The 15167-nt window shown below is 45.1% G+C and overlaps 3 protein-coding genes across 3 annotated transcripts; all 3 read left to right on the top strand.

The window, feature by feature from the left end:
• Positions 1 to 1049: 1049 nt before the first annotated feature.
• On the top strand, positions 1050 to 2056 carry LOC148718674 (cuticlin-6-like). The gene is made up of 2 exons (XM_088739987.1): positions 1050 to 1059; positions 1163 to 2056. The coding sequence occupies exons 1-2, from the start codon at positions 1050 to 1052 to the stop codon at positions 1750 to 1752; spliced, it is 600 nt and encodes a 199-aa protein (XP_088596113.1). The 3' UTR covers positions 1753 to 2056.
• Positions 2057 to 5591: 3535 nt separating this feature from the next.
• LOC148718675 (cuticlin-6-like) lies at positions 5592 to 6384 on the top strand. The gene has a single exon (XM_088739985.1). The coding sequence runs from the start codon at positions 5595 to 5597 to the stop codon at positions 6078 to 6080; it is 486 nt and encodes a 161-aa protein (XP_088596111.1). The 5' UTR covers positions 5592 to 5594; the 3' UTR covers positions 6081 to 6384.
• Positions 6385 to 7755: 1371 nt separating this feature from the next.
• On the top strand, positions 7756 to 8548 carry LOC148718676 (cuticlin-6-like). The gene has a single exon (XM_088740218.1). The coding sequence runs from the start codon at positions 7759 to 7761 to the stop codon at positions 8242 to 8244; it is 486 nt and encodes a 161-aa protein (XP_088596344.1). The 5' UTR covers positions 7756 to 7758; the 3' UTR covers positions 8245 to 8548.
• The last annotated feature ends 6619 nt before the right edge of the window (positions 8549 to 15167 follow it).

Below are 15167 nucleotides of genomic sequence, written 5' to 3' on the forward strand. Positions count from 1 at the left end.
ATATTTTCTTTCTCGTCTTTTATTTATGCTGTACCCCCAAATACTTTCAGGCTTTTCATCAAATGACCCAGAATTTTTAAGACTTCTTTTTCAATTTGTTTCAATACCATCAATATTGTAATGTTGTAATGTTGTAACACAATCACTCACCCCAATTCCTTAGGGACACCACGTTAAGCCTCGTATCCCATCTTATTTAAAAGGATTTTGGCATACATATAAATAACCTAAACATAATGGCTAAGTAGGAGTTCCACGTCTTGCAGTCTCCACTACATTTTGCATCATTGCAATGTTTACGATTTTTCATCGTAGCTTTTACCTGATCATTTCAAACCAATTAACACACGCTACCAATTAACTTGAATTAACATAACACAGATGAAGTTCAGTTTAAAAATTGTTTTAATACCTCCATTTGTCACGCAGAAAACTCCAAACATTATCCTCATTCCGCCAAGTTAGCGCTTCACAAATGTTTATAATTTCTCCTCAGTCGATGTAATGCTGTATATACCAATGAATACTCTCTCACAATTTAAACTCTTCGCAATTTCGCATAACATCACACAAATTTTCATCAATACACCAGCGTTCATGATAAAAAAGCGTCAAATACACTCAATGCAGATGGGATTTTAACGCCAGATAAAATTTACGTCAAACGCCTGCGCAAACATAACGCACACCAAAATTACTGACGGCTCAGGTCTTCTTCGAAAAGAGCAGCGTTCAGGTTCTCCTGTTTACCTCAAGAAAAGGTAAAATTACTTTTCTCAGGTTCGTATGAGGCCTTTACAAAGTGTCCTAGAGCATCATCAAGCTCGCTATTGGACTCAATTCCTGAACAAATGCAATGAAACGCATTTGTTCCCTTACGGAGTTACTTTACGAAGCTAGTTCCGAAGGAGAGCTTTGTAAAGTGTTTCTAGAGTCTCCAGGACATAAAAAAAACCATCATTTAAAAACTACGGCTACCTAATTATAACTTAACCAAAAAATGTCGAAAAAGAACTTAAGCCCTGGAGACTTAAAAAAAAGTAGTTGATATGAGAACCTGTAAGAGGTCTGCGCCGCTCAATGGAGGTATACATCCGGGAACTTCTCGTTTCATGTTTTGAATGGCCACAAGCGATCTGAATTCGCCTTTCTTTCTCCTTAGCACCGCCGCCGTGTAGCACTCCCGTGGATCTGGCATTTATCATCGATTCTTCGGGCAGCATTGGCGCCAGAAACTACCGAAAACAAAAGAACTTTGTCAAGGAAATGGCGAAGAGTTTTGGCATATCTCCAAACGGCAGCCGAGCAGCCATGGTTCTATACAGTAACTCAGCTTCAGTGAAAGCTCGATTTGGCGAGTTTGCGGAGGAGAGCGAGTTCGCTCGAGCTGTAGAGGGTCTGCCTTACGAGAGAGGACTGACACGAATCGACAAAGCACTGGCCTTAACAGCCAGCGACATCTTCGCTAAAGGGAGCAGGGCGGGCGTGCCTAAGATTGCAATGCTGATAACGGACGGTACCCAGACCCCAGCAGCCGACGCCAAAGGCCTGAGAGAGGCTTCCGAACCATTGAGAAAGGCGGGCGTTCGCGTTCTAGCCGTAGGTATTGGCAAGGGTGTGGACAGAGCAGAACTACGACTTGTAACGGAGAGAGACGAGGATGTTGTGGTAGCGGCTGACTTCCAAGATCTGCTACTGAAACTCAGCAACCTAACTAGCCAGGCCTGCCAACTTGCCGGTGAGTACCAATAGACATTTGGATCTATTCATCCATTTTATGTATTTATTCATCTATTCTACTTATAGACGGTGAAAACAAGTTCACCAGATGTGGCTCTTGTGGCCTCAGTTTTGCTGAGACATTTGTTTTTCTTTCCTGGCCTTTGGTCATGCGTGGTGTTTTGTTTTGTTTTGTTTTGTTTTGTTTTGTTTTGTTTTGCTTTGCTTTTGTTTTGCTTTTGTTTGTTTGTTTGTTTGTTCGTTTGCTTGTATGCTCGTTTGTTTGTTTTTTGTTTTAGATTTTTTGTTCCAGTTTGGTTTGGTTTGGTTAGGTTTGGTTTGGGTTTTATTTTGTTGCCCTTTTGGTTTCTTTCAATTGGCAAGCAATGATCGTTAAAAGAAAATAGTTGATATGAGAACCTGTAAGAGGTCTGTGCCACTCAATGGAGGTATACATCCGGGAACTTCTCGTTTCATGTTTTGAATGGCCACAAGCGATCTGAATTCGCCTTTCTTTCTCCTTAGCACCGCCGCCGTGTAGCACTCCCGTGGATCTGGCATTTATCATCGATTCTTCGGGCAGCATTGGCGCCAGAAACTACCGAAAACAAAAGAACTTTGTCAAGGAAATGGCGAAGAGTTTTGGCATATCTCCAAACGGCAGCCGAGCAGCCATGGTTCTATACAGTAACTCAGCTTCAGTGAAAGCTCGATTTGGCGAGTTTGCGGAGGAGAGCGAGTTCGCTCGAGCTGTAGAGGGTCTGCCTTACGAGAGAGGACTGACACGAATCGACAAAGCACTGGCCTTAACAGCCAGCGACATCTTCGCTAAAGGGAGCAGGGCGGGCGTGCCTAAGATTGCAATGCTGATAACGGACGGTACCCAGACCCCAGCAGCCGACGCCAAAGGCCTGAGAGAGGCTTCCGAACCATTGAGAAAGGCGGGCGTTCGCGTTCTAGCCGTAGGTATTGGCAAGGGTGTGGACAGAGCAGAACTACGACTTGTAACGGAGAGAGACGAGGATGTTGTGGTAGCGGCTGACTTCCAAGATCTGCTACTGAAACTCAGCAACCTAACTAGCCAGGCCTGCCAACTTGCCGGTGAGTACCAATAGACATTTGGATCTATTCATCCATTTTATGTATTTATTCATCTATTCTACTTATAGACGGTGAAAACAAGTTCACCAGATGTGGCTCTTGTGGCCTCAGTTTTGCTGAGACATTTGTTTTTCTTTCCTGGCCTTTGGTCATGCGTGGTGTTTTGTTTTGTTTTGTTTTGTTTTGTTTTGTTTTGTTTTGCTTTGCTTTTGTTTTGCTTTTGTTTGTTTGTTTGTTTGTTCGTTTGCTTGTATGCTCGTTTGTTTGTTTTTTGTTTTAGATTTTTTGTTCCAGTTTGGTTTGGTTTGGTTAGGTTTGGTTTGGGTTTTATTTTGTTGCCCTTTTGGTTTCTTTCAATTGGCAAGCAATGATCGTTAAAAGAAAATAGTTGATATGAGAACCTGTAAGAGGTCTGTGCCACTCAATGGAGGTATACATCCGGGAACTTCTCGTTTCATGTTTTGAATGGCCACAAGCGATCTGAATTCGCCTTTCTTTCTCCTTAGCACCGCCGCCGTGTAGCACTCCCGTGGATCTGGCATTTATCATCGATTCTTCGGGCAGCATTGGCGCCAGAAACTACCGAAAACAAAAGAACTTTGTCAAGGAAATGGCGAAGAGTTTTGGCATATCTCCAAACGGCAGCCGAGCAGCCATGGTTCTATACAGTAACTCAGCTTCAGTGAAAGCTCGATTTGGCGAGTTTGCGGAGGAGAGCGAGTTCGCTCGAGCTGTAGAGGGTCTGCCTTACGAGAGAGGACTGACACGAATCGACAAAGCACTGGCCTTAACAGCCAGCGACATCTTCGCTAAAGGGAGCAGGGCGGGCGTGCCTAAGATTGCAATGCTGATAACGGACGGTACCCAGACCCCAGCAGCCGACGCCAAAGGCCTGAGAGAGGCTTCCGAACCATTGAGAAAGGCGGGCGTTCGCGTTCTAGCCGTAGGTATTGGCAAGGGTGTGGACAGAGCAGAACTACGACTTGTAACGGAGAGAGACGAGGATGTTGTGGTAGCGGCTGACTTCCAAGATCTGCTACTGAAACTCAGCAACCTAACTAGCCAGGCCTGCCAACTTGCCGGTGAGTACCAATAGACATTTGGATCTATTCATCCATTTTATGTATTTATTCATCTATTCTACTTATAGACGGTGAAAACAAGTTCACCAGATGTGGCTCTTGTGGCCTCAGTTTTGCTGAGACATTTGTTTTTCTTTCCTGGCCTTTGGTCATGCGTGGTGTTTTGTTTTGTTTTGTTTTGTTTTGTTTTGTTTTGTTTTGCTTTGCTTTTGTTTTGCTTTTGTTTGTTTGTTTGTTTGTTCGTTTGCTTGTATGCTCGTTTGTTTGTTTTTTGTTTTAGATTTTTTGTTCCAGTTTGGTTTGGTTTGGTTAGGTTTGGTTTGGGTTTTATTTTGTTGCCCTTTTGGTTTCTTTCAATTGGCAAGCAATGATCGTTAAAAGAAAATAGTTGATATGAGAACCTGTAAGAGGTCTGTGCCACTCAATGGAGGTATACATCCGGGAACTTCTCGTTTCATGTTTTGAATGGCCACAAGCGATCTGAATTCGCCTTTCTTTCTCCTTAGCACCGCCGCCGTGTAGCACTCCCGTGGATCTGGCATTTATCATCGATTCTTCGGGCAGCATTGGCGCCAGAAACTACCGAAAACAAAAGAACTTTGTCAAGGAAATGGCGAAGAGTTTTGGCATATCTCCAAACGGCAGCCGAGCAGCCATGGTTCTATACAGTAACTCAGCTTCAGTGAAAGCTCGATTTGGCGAGTTTGCGGAGGAGAGCGAGTTCGCTCGAGCTGTAGAGGGTCTGCCTTACGAGAGAGGACTGACACGAATCGACAAAGCACTGGCCTTAACAGCCAGCGACATCTTCGCTAAAGGGAGCAGGGCGGGCGTGCCTAAGATTGCAATGCTGATAACGGACGGTACCCAGACCCCAGCAGCCGACGCCAAAGGCCTGAGAGAGGCTTCCGAACCATTGAGAAAGGCGGGCGTTCGCGTTCTAGCCGTAGGTATTGGCAAGGGTGTGGACAGAGCAGAACTACGACTTGTAACGGAGAGAGACGAGGATGTTGTGGTAGCGGCTGACTTCCAAGATCTGCTACTGAAACTCAGCAACCTAACTAGCCAGGCCTGCCAACTTGCCGGTGAGTACCAATAGACATTTGGATCTATTCATCCATTTTATGTATTTATTCATCTATTCTACTTATAGACGGTGAAAACAAGTTCACCAGATGTGGCTCTTGTGGCCTCAGTTTTGCTGAGACATTTGTTTTTCTTTCCTGGCCTTTGGTCATGCGTGGTGTTTTGTTTTGTTTTGTTTTGTTTTGTTTTGTTTTGTTTTGCTTTGCTTTTGTTTTGCTTTTGTTTGTTTGTTTGTTTGTTCGTTTGCTTGTATGCTCGTTTGTTTGTTTTTTGTTTTAGATTTTTTGTTCCAGTTTGGTTTGGTTTGGTTAGGTTTGGTTTGGGTTTTATTTTGTTGCCCTTTTGGTTTCTTTCAATTGGCAAGCAATGATCGTTAAAAGAAAATAGTTGATATGAGAACCTGTAAGAGGTCTGTGCCACTCAATGGAGGTATACATCCGGGAACTTCTCGTTTCATGTTTTGAATGGCCACAAGCGATCTGAATTCGCCTTTCTTTCTCCTTAGCACCGCCGCCGTGTAGCACTCCCGTGGATCTGGCATTTATCATCGATTCTTCGGGCAGCATTGGCGCCAGAAACTACCGAAAACAAAAGAACTTTGTCAAGGAAATGGCGAAGAGTTTTGGCATATCTCCAAACGGCAGCCGAGCAGCCATGGTTCTATACAGTAACTCAGCTTCAGTGAAAGCTCGATTTGGCGAGTTTGCGGAGGAGAGCGAGTTCGCTCGAGCTGTAGAGGGTCTGCCTTACGAGAGAGGACTGACACGAATCGACAAAGCACTGGCCTTAACAGCCAGCGACATCTTCGCTAAAGGGAGCAGGGCGGGCGTGCCTAAGATTGCAATGCTGATAACGGACGGTACCCAGACCCCAGCAGCCGACGCCAAAGGCCTGAGAGAGGCTTCCGAACCATTGAGAAAGGCGGGCGTTCGCGTTCTAGCCGTAGGTATTGGCAAGGGTGTGGACAGAGCAGAACTACGACTTGTAACGGAGAGAGACGAGGATGTTGTGGTAGCGGCTGACTTCCAAGATCTGCTACTGAAACTCAGCAACCTAACTAGCCAGGCCTGCCAACTTGCCGGTGAGTACCAATAGACATTTGGATCTATTCATCCATTTTATGTATTTATTCATCTATTCTACTTATAGACGGTGAAAACAAGTTCACCAGATGTGGCTCTTGTGGCCTCAGTTTTGCTGAGACATTTGTTTTTCTTTCCTGGCCTTTGGTCATGCGTGGTGTTTTGTTTTGTTTTGTTTTGTTTTGTTTTGTTTTGTTTTGCTTTGCTTTTGTTTTGCTTTTGTTTGTTTGTTTGTTTGTTCGTTTGCTTGTATGCTCGTTTGTTTGTTTTTTGTTTTAGATTTTTTGTTCCAGTTTGGTTTGGTTTGGTTAGGTTTGGTTTGGGTTTTATTTTGTTGCCCTTTTGGTTTCTTTCAATTGGCAAGCAATGATCGTTAAAAGAAAATAGTTGATATGAGAACCTGTAAGAGGTCTGTGCCACTCAATGGAGGTATACATCCGGGAACTTCTCGTTTCATGTTTTGAATGGCCACAAGCGATCTGAATTCGCCTTTCTTTCTCCTTAGCACCGCCGCCGTGTAGCACTCCCGTGGATCTGGCATTTATCATCGATTCTTCGGGCAGCATTGGCGCCAGAAACTACCGAAAACAAAAGAACTTTGTCAAGGAAATGGCGAAGAGTTTTGGCATATCTCCAAACGGCAGCCGAGCAGCCATGGTTCTATACAGTAACTCAGCTTCAGTGAAAGCTCGATTTGGCGAGTTTGCGGAGGAGAGCGAGTTCGCTCGAGCTGTAGAGGGTCTGCCTTACGAGAGAGGACTGACACGAATCGACAAAGCACTGGCCTTAACAGCCAGCGACATCTTCGCTAAAGGGAGCAGGGCGGGCGTGCCTAAGATTGCAATGCTGATAACGGACGGTACCCAGACCCCAGCAGCCGACGCCAAAGGCCTGAGAGAGGCTTCCGAACCATTGAGAAAGGCGGGCGTTCGCGTTCTAGCCGTAGGTATTGGCAAGGGTGTGGACAGAGCAGAACTACGACTTGTAACGGAGAGAGACGAGGATGTTGTGGTAGCGGCTGACTTCCAAGATCTGCTACTGAAACTCAGCAACCTAACTAGCCAGGCCTGCCAACTTGCCGGTGAGTACCAATAGACATTTGGATCTATTCATCCATTTTATGTATTTATTCATCTATTCTACTTATAGACGGTGAAAACAAGTTCACCAGATGTGGCTCTTGTGGCCTCAGTTTTGCTGAGACATTTGTTTTTCTTTCCTGGCCTTTGGTCATGCGTGGTGTTTTGTTTTGTTTTGTTTTGTTTTGTTTTGTTTTGTTTTGCTTTGCTTTTGTTTTGCTTTTGTTTGTTTGTTTGTTTGTTCGTTTGCTTGTATGCTCGTTTGTTTGTTTTTTGTTTTAGATTTTTTGTTCCAGTTTGGTTTGGTTTGGTTAGGTTTGGTTTGGGTTTTATTTTGTTGCCCTTTTGGTTTCTTTCAATTGGCAAGCAATGATCGTTAAAAGAAAATAGTTGATATGAGAACCTGTAAGAGGTCTGTGCCACTCAATGGAGGTATACATCCGGGAACTTCTCGTTTCATGTTTTGAATGGCCACAAGCGATCTGAATTCGCCTTTCTTTCTCCTTAGCACCGCCGCCGTGTAGCACTCCCGTGGATCTGGCATTTATCATCGATTCTTCGGGCAGCATTGGCGCCAGAAACTACCGAAAACAAAAGAACTTTGTCAAGGAAATGGCGAAGAGTTTTGGCATATCTCCAAACGGCAGCCGAGCAGCCATGGTTCTATACAGTAACTCAGCTTCAGTGAAAGCTCGATTTGGCGAGTTTGCGGAGGAGAGCGAGTTCGCTCGAGCTGTAGAGGGTCTGCCTTACGAGAGAGGACTGACACGAATCGACAAAGCACTGGCCTTAACAGCCAGCGACATCTTCGCTAAAGGGAGCAGGGCGGGCGTGCCTAAGATTGCAATGCTGATAACGGACGGTACCCAGACCCCAGCAGCCGACGCCAAAGGCCTGAGAGAGGCTTCCGAACCATTGAGAAAGGCGGGCGTTCGCGTTCTAGCCGTAGGTATTGGCAAGGGTGTGGACAGAGCAGAACTACGACTTGTAACGGAGAGAGACGAGGATGTTGTGGTAGCGGCTGACTTCCAAGATCTGCTACTGAAACTCAGCAACCTAACTAGCCAGGCCTGCCAACTTGCCGGTGAGTACCAATAGACATTTGGATCTATTCATCCATTTTATGTATTTATTCATCTATTCTACTTATAGACGGTGAAAACAAGTTCACCAGATGTGGCTCTTGTGGCCTCAGTTTTGCTGAGACATTTGTTTTTCTTTCCTGGCCTTTGGTCATGCGTGGTGTTTTGTTTTGTTTTGTTTTGTTTTGTTTTGTTTTGTTTTGCTTTGCTTTTGTTTTGCTTTTGTTTGTTTGTTTGTTTGTTCGTTTGCTTGTATGCTCGTTTGTTTGTTTTTTGTTTTAGATTTTTTGTTCCAGTTTGGTTTGGTTTGGTTAGGTTTGGTTTGGGTTTTATTTTGTTGCCCTTTTGGTTTCTTTCAATTGGCAAGCAATGATCGTTAAAAGAAAATAGTTGATATGAGAACCTGTAAGAGGTCTGTGCCACTCAATGGAGGTATACATCCGGGAACTTCTCGTTTCATGTTTTGAATGGCCACAAGCGATCTGAATTCGCCTTTCTTTCTCCTTAGCACCGCCGCCGTGTAGCACTCCCGTGGATCTGGCATTTATCATCGATTCTTCGGGCAGCATTGGCGCCAGAAACTACCGAAAACAAAAGAACTTTGTCAAGGAAATGGCGAAGAGTTTTGGCATATCTCCAAACGGCAGCCGAGCAGCCATGGTTCTATACAGTAACTCAGCTTCAGTGAAAGCTCGATTTGGCGAGTTTGCGGAGGAGAGCGAGTTCGCTCGAGCTGTAGAGGGTCTGCCTTACGAGAGAGGACTGACACGAATCGACAAAGCACTGGCCTTAACAGCCAGCGACATCTTCGCTAAAGGGAGCAGGGCGGGCGTGCCTAAGATTGCAATGCTGATAACGGACGGTACCCAGACCCCAGCAGCCGACGCCAAAGGCCTGAGAGAGGCTTCCGAACCATTGAGAAAGGCGGGCGTTCGCGTTCTAGCCGTAGGTATTGGCAAGGGTGTGGACAGAGCAGAACTACGACTTGTAACGGAGAGAGACGAGGATGTTGTGGTAGCGGCTGACTTCCAAGATCTGCTACTGAAACTCAGCAACCTAACTAGCCAGGCCTGCCAACTTGCCGGTGAGTACCAATAGACATTTGGATCTATTCATCCATTTTATGTATTTATTCATCTATTCTACTTATAGACGGTGAAAACAAGTTCACCAGATGTGGCTCTTGTGGCCTCAGTTTTGCTGAGACATTTGTTTTTCTTTCCTGGCCTTTGGTCATGCGTGGTGTTTTGTTTTGTTTTGTTTTGTTTTGTTTTGTTTTGTTTTGTTTTGCTTTGCTTTTGTTTTGCTTTTGTTTGTTTGTTTGTTTGTTCGTTTGCTTGTATGCTCGTTTGTTTGTTTTTTGTTTTAGATTTTTTGTTCCAGTTTGGTTTGGTTTGGTTAGGTTTGGTTTGGGTTTTATTTTGTTGCCCTTTTGGTTTCTTTCAATTGGCAAGCAATGATCGTTAAAAGAAAATAGTTGATATGAGAACCTGTAAGAGGTCTGTGCCACTCAATGGAGGTATACATCCGGGAACTTCTCGTTTCATGTTTTGAATGGCCACAAGCGATCTGAATTCGCCTTTCTTTCTCCTTAGCACCGCCGCCGTGTAGCACTCCCGTGGATCTGGCATTTATCATCGATTCTTCGGGCAGCATTGGCGCCAGAAACTACCGAAAACAAAAGAACTTTGTCAAGGAAATGGCGAAGAGTTTTGGCATATCTCCAAACGGCAGCCGAGCAGCCATGGTTCTATACAGTAACTCAGCTTCAGTGAAAGCTCGATTTGGCGAGTTTGCGGAGGAGAGCGAGTTCGCTCGAGCTGTAGAGGGTCTGCCTTACGAGAGAGGACTGACACGAATCGACAAAGCACTGGCCTTAACAGCCAGCGACATCTTCGCTAAAGGGAGCAGGGCGGGCGTGCCTAAGATTGCAATGCTGATAACGGACGGTACCCAGACCCCAGCAGCCGACGCCAAAGGCCTGAGAGAGGCTTCCGAACCATTGAGAAAGGCGGGCGTTCGCGTTCTAGCCGTAGGTATTGGCAAGGGTGTGGACAGAGCAGAACTACGACTTGTAACGGAGAGAGACGAGGATGTTGTGGTAGCGGCTGACTTCCAAGATCTGCTACTGAAACTCAGCAACCTAACTAGCCAGGCCTGCCAACTTGCCGGTGAGTACCAATAGACATTTGGATCTATTCATCCATTTTATGTATTTATTCATCTATTCTACTTATAGACGGTGAAAACAAGTTCACCAGATGTGGCTCTTGTGGCCTCAGTTTTGCTGAGACATTTGTTTTTCTTTCCTGGCCTTTGGTCATGCGTGGTGTTTTGTTTTGTTTTGTTTTGTTTTGTTTTGTTTTGTTTTGCTTTGCTTTTGTTTTGCTTTTGTTTGTTTGTTTGTTTGTTCGTTTGCTTGTATGCTCGTTTGTTTGTTTTTTGTTTTAGATTTTTTGTTCCAGTTTGGTTTGGTTTGGTTAGGTTTGGTTTGGGTTTTATTTTGTTGCCCTTTTGGTTTCTTTCAATTGGCAAGCAATGATCGTTAAAAGAAAATAGTTGATATGAGAACCTGTAAGAGGTCTGTGCCACTCAATGGAGGTATACATCCGGGAACTTCTCGTTTCATGTTTTGAATGGCCACAAGCGATCTGAATTCGCCTTTCTTTCTCCTTAGCACCGCCGCCGTGTAGCACTCCCGTGGATCTGGCATTTATCATCGATTCTTCGGGCAGCATTGGCGCCAGAAACTACCGAAAACAAAAGAACTTTGTCAAGGAAATGGCGAAGAGTTTTGGCATATCTCCAAACGGCAGCCGAGCAGCCATGGTTCTATACAGTAACTCAGCTTCAGTGAAAGCTCGATTTGGCGAGTTTGCGGAGGAGAGCGAGTTCGCTCGAGCTGTAGAGGGTCTGCCTTACGAGAGAGGACTGACACGAATCGACAAAGCACTGGCCTTAACAGCCAGCGACATCTTCGCTAAAGGGAGCAGGGCGGGCGTGCCTAAGATTGCAATGCTGATAACGGACGGTACCCAGACCCCAGCAGCCGACGCCAAAGGCCTGAGAGAGGCTTCCGAACCATTGAGAAAGGCGGGCGTTCGCGTTCTAGCCGTAGGTATTGGCAAGGGTGTGGACAGAGCAGAACTACGACTTGTAACGGAGAGAGACGAGGATGTTGTGGTAGCGGCTGACTTCCAAGATCTGCTACTGAAACTCAGCAACCTAACTAGCCAGGCCTGCCAACTTGCCGGTGAGTACCAATAGACATTTGGATCTATTCATCCATTTTATGTATTTATTCATCTATTCTACTTATAGACGGTGAAAACAAGTTCACCAGATGTGGCTCTTGTGGCCTCAGTTTTGCTGAGACATTTGTTTTTCTTTCCTGGCCTTTGGTCATGCGTGGTGTTTTGTTTTGTTTTGTTTTGTTTTGTTTTGTTTTGTTTTGCTTTGCTTTTGTTTTGCTTTTGTTTGTTTGTTTGTTTGTTCGTTTGCTTGTATGCTCGTTTGTTTGTTTTTTGTTTTAGATTTTTTGTTCCAGTTTGGTTTGGTTTGGTTAGGTTTGGTTTGGGTTTTATTTTGTTGCCCTTTTGGTTTCTTTCAATTGGCAAGCAATGATCGTTAAAAGAAAATAGTTGATATGAGAACCTGTAAGAGGTCTGTGCCACTCAATGGAGGTATACATCCGGGAACTTCTCGTTTCATGTTTTGAATGGCCACAAGCGATCTGAATTCGCCTTTCTTTCTCCTTAGCACCGCCGCCGTGTAGCACTCCCGTGGATCTGGCATTTATCATCGATTCTTCGGGCAGCATTGGCGCCAGAAACTACCGAAAACAAAAGAACTTTGTCAAGGAAATGGCGAAGAGTTTTGGCATATCTCCAAACGGCAGCCGAGCAGCCATGGTTCTATACAGTAACTCAGCTTCAGTGAAAGCTCGATTTGGCGAGTTTGCGGAGGAGAGCGAGTTCGCTCGAGCTGTAGAGGGTCTGCCTTACGAGAGAGGACTGACACGAATCGACAAAGCACTGGCCTTAACAGCCAGCGACATCTTCGCTAAAGGGAGCAGGGCGGGCGTGCCTAAGATTGCAATGCTGATAACGGACGGTACCCAGACCCCAGCAGCCGACGCCAAAGGCCTGAGAGAGGCTTCCGAACCATTGAGAAAGGCGGGCGTTCGCGTTCTAGCCGTAGGTATTGGCAAGGGTGTGGACAGAGCAGAACTACGACTTGTAACGGAGAGAGACGAGGATGTTGTGGTAGCGGCTGACTTCCAAGATCTGCTACTGAAACTCAGCAACCTAACTAGCCAGGCCTGCCAACTTGCCGGTGAGTACCAATAGACATTTGGATCTATTCATCCATTTTATGTATTTATTCATCTATTCTACTTATAGACGGTGAAAACAAGTTCACCAGATGTGGCTCTTGTGGCCTCAGTTTTGCTGAGACATTTGTTTTTCTTTCCTGGCCTTTGGTCATGCGTGGTGTTTTGTTTTGTTTTGTTTTGTTTTGTTTTGTTTTGTTTTGCTTTGCTTTTGTTTTGCTTTTGTTTGTTTGTTTGTTTGTTCGTTTGCTTGTATGCTCGTTTGTTTGTTTTTTGTTTTAGATTTTTTGTTCCAGTTTGGTTTGGTTTGGTTAGGTTTGGTTTGGGTTTTATTTTGTTGCCCTTTTGGTTTCTTTCAATTGGCAAGCAATGATCGTTAAAAGAAAATAGTTGATATGAGAACCTGTAAGAGGTCTGTGCCACTCAATGGAGGTATACATCCGGGAACTTCTCGTTTCATGTTTTGAATGGCCACAAGCGATCTGAATTCGCCTTTCTTTCTCCTTAGCACCGCCGCCGTGTAGCACTCCCGTGGATCTGGCATTTATCATCGATTCTTCGGGCAGCATTGGCGCCAGAAACTACCGAAAACAAAAGAACTTTGTCAAGGAAATGGCGAAGAGTTTTGGCATATCTCCAAACGGCAGCCGAGCAGCCATGGTTCTATACAGTAACTCAGCTTCAGTGAAAGCTCGATTTGGCGAGTTTGCGGAGGAGAGCGAGTTCGCTCGAGCTGTAGAGGGTCTGCCTTACGAGAGAGGACTGACACGAATCGACAAAGCACTGGCCTTAACAGCCAGCGACATCTTCGCTAAAGGGAGCAGGGCGGGCGTGCCTAAGATTGCAATGCTGATAACGGACGGTACCCAGACCCCAGCAGCCGACGCCAAAGGCCTGAGAGAGGCTTCCGAACCATTGAGAAAGGCGGGCGTTCGCGTTCTAGCCGTAGGTATTGGCAAGGGTGTGGACAGAGCAGAACTACGACTTGTAACGGAGAGAGACGAGGATGTTGTGGTAGCGGCTGACTTCCAAGATCTGCTACTGAAACTCAGCAACCTAACTAGCCAGGCCTGCCAACTTGCCGGTGAGTACCAATAGACATTTGGATCTATTCATCCATTTTATGTATTTATTCATCTATTCTACTTATAGACGGTGAAAACAAGTTCACCAGATGTGGCTCTTGTGGCCTCAGTTTTGCTGAGACATTTGTTTTTCTTTCCTGGCCTTTGGTCATGCGTGGTGTTTTGTTTTGTTTTGTTTTGTTTTGTTTTGTTTTGTTTTGTTTTGCTTTGCTTTTGTTTTGCTTTTGTTTGTTTGTTTGTTTGTTCGTTTGCTTGTATGCTCGTTTGTTTGTTTTTTGTTTTAGATTTTTTGTTCCAGTTTGGTTTGGTTTGGTTAGGTTTGGTTTGGGTTTTATTTTGTTGCCCTTTTGGTTTCTTTCAATTGGCAAGCAATGATCGTTAAAAGAAAATAGTTGATATGAGAACCTGTAAGAGGTCTGTGCCACTCAATGGAGGTATACATCCGGGAACTTCTCGTTTCATGTTTTGAATGGCCACAAGCGATCTGAATTCGCCTTTCTTTCTCCTTAGCACCGCCGCCGTGTAGCACTCCCGTGGATCTGGCATTTATCATCGATTCTTCGGGCAGCATTGGCGCCAGAAACTACCGAAAACAAAAGAACTTTGTCAAGGAAATGGCGAAGAGTTTTGGCATATCTCCAAACGGCAGCCGAGCAGCCATGGTTCTATACAGTAACTCAGCTTCAGTGAAAGCTCGATTTGGCGAGTTTGCGGAGGAGAGCGAGTTCGCTCGAGCTGTAGAGGGTCTGCCTTACGAGAGAGGACTGACACGAATCGACAAAGCACTGGCCTTAACAGCCAGCGACATCTTCGCTAAAGGGAGCAGGGCGGGCGTGCCTAAGATTGCAATGCTGATAACGGACGGTACCCAGACCCCAGCAGCCGACGCCAAAGGCCTGAGAGAGGCTTCCGAACCATTGAGAAAGGCGGGCGTTCGCGTTCTAGCCGTAGGTATTGGCAAGGGTGTGGACAGAGCAGAACTACGACTTGTAACGGAGAGAGACGAGGATGTTGTGGTAGCGGCTGACTTCCAAGATCTGCTACTGAAACTCAGCAACCTAACTAGCCAGGCCTGCCAACTTGCCGGTGAGTACCAATAGACATTTGGATCTATTCATCCATTTTATGTATTTATTCATCTATTCTACTTATAGACGGTGAAAACAAGTTCACCAGATGTGGCTCTTGTGGCCTCAGTTTTGCTGAGACATTTGTTTTTCTTTCCTGGCCTTTGGTCATGCGTGGTGTTTTGTTTTGTTTTGTTTTGTTTTGTTTTGTTTTGTTTTGTTTTGCTTTGCTTTTGTTTTGCTTTTGTTTGTTTGTTTGTTTGTTCGTTTGCTTGTATGCTCGTTTGTTTGTTTTTTGTTTTAGATTTTTTGTTCCAGTTTGGTTTGGTTTGGTTAGGTTTGGTTTGGGTTTTATTTTGTTGCCCTTTTGGTTTCTTTCAATTGGCAAGCAATGATCGTTAAAAGAAAATAGTTGATATGAGAACCTGTAAGAGGTCTGTGCCACTCAATGGAG

Source organism: Stylophora pistillata, chromosome 12 (assembly GCF_964205215.1).
Source record: "Stylophora pistillata chromosome 12, jaStyPist1.2, whole genome shotgun sequence".
Taxonomy (NCBI): Eukaryota; Metazoa; Cnidaria; class Anthozoa; order Scleractinia; family Pocilloporidae; genus Stylophora; species Stylophora pistillata.

Coding starts and splice junctions, on each gene's coding strand:
- LOC148718676 (XM_088740218.1), top strand. CDS start 7,759: ATGGCGAAGAGTTTTGGCATATCTCCAAACGGCAGCCGAGCAGCCATG.
- LOC148718675 (XM_088739985.1), top strand. CDS start 5,595: ATGGCGAAGAGTTTTGGCATATCTCCAAACGGCAGCCGAGCAGCCATG.